We start from the raw sequence: 9,179 nt of genomic DNA on the forward strand, positions 1-9,179 counted from the left end.
AATATTAAAAAAAATTAAAAATTAAAAAGATATCTTTAGGGACTTCCCTGGTGGTCCAGTGGCTAACACTCCACGCTCCCAATGCAGGTGGCCTGGGTTCGATCCCTGGTCAGGGAACTAGGTCACATGCTGCAACTAAGAGTTCGCATGCCGCAACTAAAGATCCCACATACCACAACAAAGATCCCATGTGCCACAACTAAAACCCAGTACAGCCAAATAAATAAATAAATATTTTAAAAAATAAAAATAAATAAAAAGTATCTTTAAAAGATACCTGCCCTACAATCCAGCTATTCCACAACTAGGTATTTACTTGAGAAAAATGAAAACATATATCCACACAAAGACCTGTACATGAATGTTCATAGAAGCTTTATTTGCAACAAAAACTGGAAAAAGTCCAAATGCCTTTCGACAGGTGAATGGATAAATAAACTGTGGTATATCGATACACTGGAAAACTACTCAGAAAGAAAAAAAATACTACTGATACATGCAAAAATGTAGATGAATCTCAAATATTTATACTGCATGAAAGAAGCCAAAAAAAAGAGTATATATTGTATAGTGCCATTTATATAAAAGTCTTGAAAATGATCAGTAGGGATAGAAAGTGGATCAATGATTTTCAGGTGTCAGGACAGAGGGAAGAAAGGGATGGATTACCAAGGTGTGTGAGGAAACTTTGGGGGTGATGGATGTGTTCATTATTTTAATTGTGGTGATGGTTCCATGGTTGTATACATATGTCAAAACTCATCAAATCATACACTTTAAACATGTGCAGTTTATCATATATTAGCTATATCTCAGTAAAGATTTAACAAAAAACAAAAACAAAAGATAATTGTGTAAAGCAAAAAAAAATGTAGGGTTTATAACATACGTAGAAGTAAAATGTAGGACAATGACAGAAGAGAGAAAACAGAAGTAAATATATAGTTGTAAGAGTCTTACAGTACATGTGAAGTGGTATAACATTATTTGAAGGTTCTCTCTTACATTAAAGATGTACATTGTGGGGAATTCCCTGGTGGTCCAGTGGTTAGGACTCCTCACTTCCACTGCCAAGGGCCCAGGTTCAATCCCTAGTCAGGGAACTAAGATCCCACAAGCTGTGTGGTCAAAAAAAGAGATGTACATTATAAACCCAAAAACAACTACTAAAAGAGAGAAAAGAGAAAGGAAAAGAAGTGTAACTAATAATCCAATAGTGGAGATAAAATGGAATCATAAAAAGTACTCAACCAAAAAGAAGACAAGAAAAAAAGAAAAATGGAGCAAAGCAATGGGACAAATAGAAATACAAGATAACAGACTTAAACCCAATCATATTTATAATCATATTAAATGTAAATGGTCAAATGCTCCAATTAAAATTGTCAGATTGGATTTTTTTTTTTTTTTTTTTGGCTGTGCCACCATGTGGCTGTGGGATCTTAGTTCCCCAACCACAGATTGAACCCGGGCCCTCAGCAGTGAAAGCACCAAGTCTTAACCACTGGACCACCAGGGAATTTCCCACAGGTTAACTTTATTTTAAATGAAATTTTTAAGAAAATTACTGAGATATTGACATATAACACTGTATTAGTTTTAGGAGTCCTAACCACTGGACTGCCAGGGAATTCCCAGATTGAATTTTTTTTTACATGCTATCTACAGGAAACTCATTTATATACAAATACACAAATATAGTAAGAATAAAAGTATGAAAAAAGATATACAATGTAAATACTGATGATAAAAAAGCTGCAGTGGCTACATTAATATCAAACAAAGATTTCAGAACAAGAAATATTACCAGGGGTAAAGGGAGACATCTCACAATGACAAAGTTGTCAATTCATCAAAATGACATAATTTTAAACGTGTAAGCACCTAATAACAGAGTTTCCAAATGCTTGAAGCAAACACTAAAGGAAAATAGACAGAACCACAATTTTATAGTTGAAGATTCCAATATTCCTCTCTCAATAATTGATGAGACATAAAATCAATAAGGATACAGAACATTAAAAAAAAGATACAAAACATTTAAACAATACTATCAACCAACTTAACCTAACTGACATTTAGAGAATAATTCACCCCAAAACAGGGACTTCCCTGGCAGTCCAGTGATTAAGACTCCATCCTTCCACTGCAGGCGGCATGGGTTCTATCCGTGGTCGGAGAGCTAAGATCCCACATGCTGTGCAGTGCAGCCATAGGAAAAAAAAAAAAAAAAAAATTCACCCCAAAACAGCAGAATACACATTTTTTTTCAAATGCTTATGGAAAACTCACTAAGATAGTCCATATGCTCAGCCAAAATACAAATAAAAAATGTAAAATGACTGAAATCATGTAAAATGTCTTTTGTTCGTAACAGAATTGAACTAGAAATCAATAATGGAGATATCTCAACAATGCCCAAATATTTGGAAATTAAACAAAATACTTCAGAATAACCCATAGGTCAAAGAAGAAATCATAAAGAATTTGGAAAATAATTTGAACTGAATGGAAACAAAAACACAACAAAATCTGTGAGATGCAGTTAAAGAAATAGAGGGAAATGTATAGCATTAAATGGTTATATTAGAAAAGAAAGGTCTCAAATAAACAATTCAAGTTTCTATTTTAAGAAACTAGAAAAAGAAAAGCAAATTATACCCAAAGTGAGCATAGGAAAGAAAATAATACAACAAAAATCAACAAAAAAGAAAAGAGAAAAACAACAGAGAAAAAATCAATGAAACTAAAAGCTGGTTCTTTGAAAATATCAACAAAATAGATAATCCTCTAACAAGACTGATCAGGGAAAAAAAAAAAGAGAAGACACAAATTACCAATAACAAGAAATATGAAAAAAAAGAAATATGAGGGAGGACATTACTACAGATCCTATGGATATTAAAAGGATAATAAGGGAATACTATGATCAACTTTACACCACTAAATTCAAAAATTTAGATAAAGTGGACAAATTACTTGAAAGAAACTACCAAGCTCCTTCAAGAAGAAATAGATAGGGCTTCCCTGGTGGCGCAGTGGTCGAGAATCTGCCTGCTAATTCAGGGGACACAGGTTCGGGCCCTGGTCTGGGAGGATCCCACATGCCGCGCAGCAACTAGGCCCGTGAGCCACAACTACTGAGCCTGCGCGTCTGGAGCCTGTGCTCCGCAACAAGAGAGGCCGCCATAGTGAGAGGCCCGTGCACCGCGATGAAGAGTGGCCCCCGCTTGCCACAACTAGAGAAAGCCCTCACACAGAAACGAAGATGCAACACAGCAAAAATAAATTAATTAATTAAAAAAAAGAAGAAATAGATAACCTAAATTGCCCTGTATCTATTAAGAAATTGAATATATAGTTAGAAACCCTCCAACAAAGAAAACTCCAGGCCCAGATGGCTTCACTAGTGAATTCTATGAAAAATTTAAGAAAGGAATAGTACCAATTCTATACAACTTATTCCAGAAAATTCAAGTGGAGGGAATACTTCCCAACTCTTTACATGAGGTCTACATTACCCTGATACCAAAACCAAAGGCATTACCAAAAAAAGGAAATATGATATATATTTTTAAATTTTATTTATTTATTTTTGGCCATGCCCAGTAGCATGTGGGAATCTTAGTTCCCCAACCAGGGATCGAACCCGCGCCTCCTGCAGTGGAAGCATGGAGTCTTAACCACTGGACCGCCAGGGAAGTCCAGGAAATAAGATATTTTTAAGTGGTCGTCATCTGGTACAAGATGACTAAACTAGGATATGATATAATAAGTAAAATACAACAGGTTCTAGGATAGAATATTTACAAAAAAATATAAGTAGAAGAACGGATGTGTATAACAGTATATACACGCAGATAAAGATGCCCCAAATGGGGATTTCAGGTAATAGTTACTTTATTCTTTATACTTTTTTCTGTGTTGCCTGAATTTCTTACAGGTCATTTTTACAATGAGAATAAAATAATCTTCATTTTGAAAATGTAATACATGTCTCCTCGCCAAGGGCCTGAAAGATTAAGATCAGAGCCAAGGTCAGATGACTTAAGAAATGACAAAATGAAGCACTGCTGCTCCCTCAGTCACTGCTCTCAAATCAACTTTCTGCTGTCAGCTCCTGGGAGTAAAAACAGACAGTTCTCCAGACCACACACCCTTCTCCTGCTACAACCTAGCTCCCTACTAGTCACAGAGTTCAAATACCCAGACCAATCTCCACAACAGTGTGTAAGGAAACTTCACTTAAATGCACATCATAATAAAGGGTGATATAAACCAAAAGCAGCTTCAGCCTGACACAAGTTCAAAGCAGTTATCATTCCCCTTTTAGTCAGGAAACTCTTCCCCTAGGACACTCTTAGGCTGTTTCTTAAATTTCTCTATTCCCATGTCCTGGATGCCTAGGAAAAAACCAATCTCCTCCTGCCTGAGCTCTGGGTTCTGACTTCAACTTAAAGCTACCCCTCCTGGGGGTCACCTGTCTTACCAGCTGGGTAGACAGACCACCAAGTAATCCCCTGGCTGCCTTTCTTTGGGTTTCAGGCACTTATTTTCTTGAACACTGATCTCATACCTTGAATCCTAATCTTCGAGCCTGCCTAACCTGGCCTTTTCTGATGAGCTGCTCTCCAAACCCTCCACTTAAAAGAACTCATGCTGGGTTTACCTTTGGCCTCTAAACCTAAGGTAGAAAAACAATGAGCTAATGCAGAATCCAGTTCACAAATGTGTTTTGTTTAGCTACAGAGCATGTTCAATTTCATTTAGTTCCCAACATTAAAAACCAGGATATTTTAAATTGAAACCCTTGAGTACTGTTGGCAGGAATGTAAAATGGTACAGCCTCTATGGAAAACAGTATGGTGCTTCCTCAAAAAATGAAAAACAGAGTCACAATGTGATCCAGCAATTCCACTATGGGTACATAACCAAAAGAACTGAAAGCTGGGGCTCGAAGAGGTATCTGTACAACCGTGTTCACAGCAGCATTATTCACAAAAGCCAAAAGGTGGAAACCACCCAAATGTCCATCAACAGATGAATGGATAAACAAAATGTGGTACATACATACAGCGGAATATTATTCAGCCTTAAAAGGGAAGAAAATTCTGACACATGCTGCAACATGGATAAAACTTGAGGACATTGTGCTAAGTGAAATAAGCCTGTCACAAAAGGACAAATACTGTCTGATTCCACTTGTATGAGATACTTAGTGAAAATCATAGAGACAGAAAGCAGAATGTGGTTGCCAGGGTCTGGAGGGAAGGAGGAACGGGGAATTAGTGTTTAATGGCTACAGAGTTTCAGTTTTGCAAGATGAAAAAGTTCTGGAGACTGGTTACACAAGAATGTAAATGTACTTAAAGCCACTGAGCTGTACACTTAAAAATGGTTAAGATGGTAAATTTTATATGTGTTTCATTACAATTTTTAAAAGTCAGAACATTTCAGTCTTCATTTGAAAAAATCAGATCTGATACCTCAGGACCTAGATTCTCACCTGTCAACCATCTCCAATTTACCACTAACCACCATCCTACATCATTCTTTTATCTGTCTGGCTTCTTTAGGCATGTGAATTTGTGGCTCCTGCTCTAAACCCAGAGCATCACCTTTCACAGTATAGCCCTCCAATGTCAGTCCCCAGCTGGGCAAGCCAAGGGTCTTGTCTTTGGTGGAGGGGCCAATACCCTCACCCCTCAGCGACTGATGACAAACACTAGCACAATTAAGACCATCCCTAAAAACCTCTATGCCAAACCTTGCCCCAAACACACTCTCCCTTTCCTCCTTTTCTCTCCATTTATCTAAATATTGTTCTTCCTCACTCCTCACTCATTCATGAAACCTCTATTGACTCTAGTTCACAAGAGGTTCTTCCTTCTCTCATGTTCTGTAGCATTCAGCATCTGTACTGCTGTATTGTTAGTTATCTTGTAGGCAGACATCCCACCTATCCAGTTATACTCCAAGCCCCTCATTCATTCAACAAATACAAAGCAGCTATCTAGGCCAAACATTGTTTTAGGTACTGGGGATACAGTGGTAAATCAGAAAAACAAGGTCCCTGCCATCATGGAGCTTACCTTCCAGTGGGTACAAAGACATACAAACAAGTAAAACATTTCAGCTATTGATAAACATTGTGGGGGAAAAGTGAAGCAGGATAATGAGATAGGGAGTCATTAGTGATTAGGCAGAGCAGTCAGTAATAGCCTTTTTGAAGAAATATATTGAGCCGAGACCTGAATGATAAGAGGGAGCCAGCCATGAGAAAACCATGGGAAAGAGCACTCCAGTCAAAGGGAACAGCAAGTGCAAAGACTCAGTTTCAGGAATAGAAATAGCGAGTATGGCTAAAGCATAGGAAATGAGGAAAGACAGTAGTACAAGATGAGGTCAAGGAGGTAAGAAAGGGTTTAGATTCTAGGTGATTTACGAGGGTGATCAATTATTTCATACTTTCTAATATTTTAAGGGCAGGCGTTCAATAAAGAGTTGAGTATCATCACCATTGACTCGTTTGAAAATACTCAGTTATTTTTGATCTCAAGTATCTCCTTTACCGGATGACTTTTCATCCCTTCAACAAACACTTCTTCAGCACTATCATCTGGCACAGGGAACTGCTCACCCCTTTAATGAAGGTGGGTTTGTCCTTCATGCCAAAGTTCCAGAGCAAGATATCTCCCCCTTTGGAACCCACAGCCAGGGTGCTGGGGTGAGTTGGGTGCCACGCCAGGGATGTGGCCCTCCTGTCAAAAGGGGCAGCCTTTTGGAATATCCGGTAAGAAGCCAGAGAGTTCAAAAAGGACTGCTGGAGACCCTGATACAGAGAGAAAAAAATTAAGTTGAATTGAAACATAAGGGTAAATGGCCAATCTCTGACTCCCGCATAGATAAGTGGGGTCAGGCCCTCCCACTGAAGGAAAAATAACTGCCTGACTCTGTGCATAAAAATAGTTGCAATATACATGATCTAATCATGGAAAGCAAGGAGGCAGGGTGCATTCCTGCTGGGACCCCCTACAGCATAGGACTTCTGCATGGCTGAGTGCCCAGTAGGCACTTCTACATGGCTGAGTGCCCAGTAGTCACCAAGGTGGGGGTGATCTGACCACTCTGATAACCCACTGAACCAACCCAGCATCTAATTTTGGACCATCCAGCAGTAAAAAAAAAAAAAAAAAGGCACCATGCAAACCCTTGAGCTCTTCAGCCAGGAAACGCCTCACCTGCTGTAGTGATGGCCAGGCAGCTGTGCCCAGCTTATGCTGGTGGAGGGCCCTGACGATGCTGCATGGTGGCGGGACCCGCAGGCTAGCCAACCCCGCCCAAAGGCAGCCTGAGTCAAATCTTCTGCTAGGACCTGCCAAGCAGAACAGATACATATTTTCCGCTCCAATCTCACTCAAAGATTTTTCTGCTGAAACATCCCAAAAAGAACGCCTTGTTGCTTCTTTCGGCATAGACAATCTCTCTTATCGCCTCCTAAGGTTTTTCTACGTTCTGCCCAGTCTCACCCAGCACAACAAATAAAGTGAGTAGGGATTCAGCCCCTTCCAAAAAACATTCCCCAAAATAGTACTTCTGAAGTGAAACTATGATCTTGCAGGGTTCCTGAGCCAAAGAAACACATGAGAACTGCAGAACTCTTCCCAGTTTGGGATGGAAAGCTAGTGATCGGGTTGGGTGACAATTTAAAAGTTATATATAAAGCACAATAAAAATATTTTAGGACAGCATAGAAGTGACTTTTTGGGAAAAGCAGTTTCTTTAAATCCTATATTAAAATAATGTAGAGGTGACCAGTGGTTGGCCCTAAGTCCGATCTCTTCTCCTTAAAACCAGCAGGATCCATAGGGTCTGGTGTGGCGCTAAATTCGCTAGGCTACTTTTGGGAAGGTAGATCCACCTAGAATAGGAATAAAGCAACTCTGGATTACCAACATGTATTTGAGGACCTGATCTCTATGAATCCCACCTCGTGACAACCAATTCTTTCTTCTCATGAACAAAAAAACACTTCATCAACAACCCCCTGTCTTTTGAGTTCCCTACATTCCTTATAGCCCCAAGTTCAAGCCCCAATAAACCCCTAAGAATGAGTTTTCGAAGGAAGGAAGGAGGGAAATGGAGGGTTCCCACAGTTAAACCAAGGACATACAGCTAGCAATCGTGACTAGAGAAATTAAGTACACACACCACTAGGCAAGGTAGGATTATCTTAAGTAGTCCTCAGTGTGTAAAAATTCTGGTACAAACAAGGAATTTGAAAAGTCCGTTGTGTCTGTTGTAATGGAGCTCATCTGCCTCTTCCTGTCACCTGAGGGAGGTTAAGCCCAAGCTCTAAGGTGTCAAAGGACCTGCAGACAAAATGCACAGCCTGAGGCGTTCATAATTTATGACAGCCTCAGGGACCCAGGGGCACCCCCCCCCCCACTCCAGCTTCCTGTGTGAGAACCCCAAATTGCGGAATTAATTAAAGCAGCAGGCGCAGGCAGTACCGGGGCCCTTCAAACAGAGCTTCTTGGCCTCGGGCTCCAGCTCCCAGGGGCTTCTGTTCCTCTTGCTCTTGGGGCGCACAACCACCTCAGGGGTCTTCTGGGTTTCTGGGCGTTTCCTGGGAGCCATGGCGTCCTCCGTGCGAAGGGGTACTATGCCTTATGCCGAGATGACCGAGGAAAGATTGAAAAGCTTCTGGGGAAAAACAAGGCGGGGACCAGAGAACCCGCTGAGCCACAGGTAGGCCAACTAAGCCAACTTCCCGCCAAACTGGCTCACCGGGAAGGCGGGGGCGCGCGCGGAGAGATGGGAAGTGTGTGAGGGGAGGACCTCACCCGTTCCCCAGAGAAAAGGGATACCGCCTACGTGTTGGCCCTGAGCTAGTCCAAGTCAGCTGACCTGCCAGAAATAAACATGGCCGTTGGTGCTCGGCCTCCCAACTTGAAGCCTCTTCAGACGCGGCGCTGCCAGGCCTCGGGGCCCCGCCCCCCGCCCCCCGCCCCAGACCGGACGCTGATCAAGGCTTCGGCTCCGCCTTCTCCACCTTCTAATTGGTGACCACGCCCTCTCGGGTTGTGTGATTGGCTGATCCGTACAGTTGGCGTGAGTAGGCTTTGTAGAAAGCAAGCCGCATCCCGGCGGTGGAAACCGAGCTGATTCTGCCTGCT

At 41.1% G+C, this 9,179-nt stretch overlaps 1 protein-coding gene across 1 annotated transcript in view; it reads right to left on the reverse strand.

Annotated features, from left to right (window-relative positions):
* Positions 1–8,840, reverse strand: part of DDB2 (damage specific DNA binding protein 2) — a 22,394-nt gene extending 13,554 nt beyond the window's left edge. The window contains exons 1-3 of the mRNA XM_060102965.1: positions 8,514–8,840; positions 7,242–7,375; positions 6,641–6,832 (exon numbers count right to left, since the gene is read on the reverse strand). Of these exons, the coding sequence (XP_059958948.1) occupies positions 6,641–6,832; positions 7,242–7,375; positions 8,514–8,640 (453 nt within the window). The 5' untranslated portion in view covers positions 8,641–8,840. The remainder of the gene's footprint in view (positions 1–6,640; positions 6,833–7,241; positions 7,376–8,513) is intronic.
* Positions 8,841–9,179: the final 339 nt, after the last annotated feature.

Source organism: Mesoplodon densirostris, chromosome 7, assembly GCF_025265405.1.
Source record: "Mesoplodon densirostris isolate mMesDen1 chromosome 7, mMesDen1 primary haplotype, whole genome shotgun sequence".
NCBI lineage: Eukaryota > Metazoa > Chordata > Mammalia > Artiodactyla > Ziphiidae > Mesoplodon > Mesoplodon densirostris.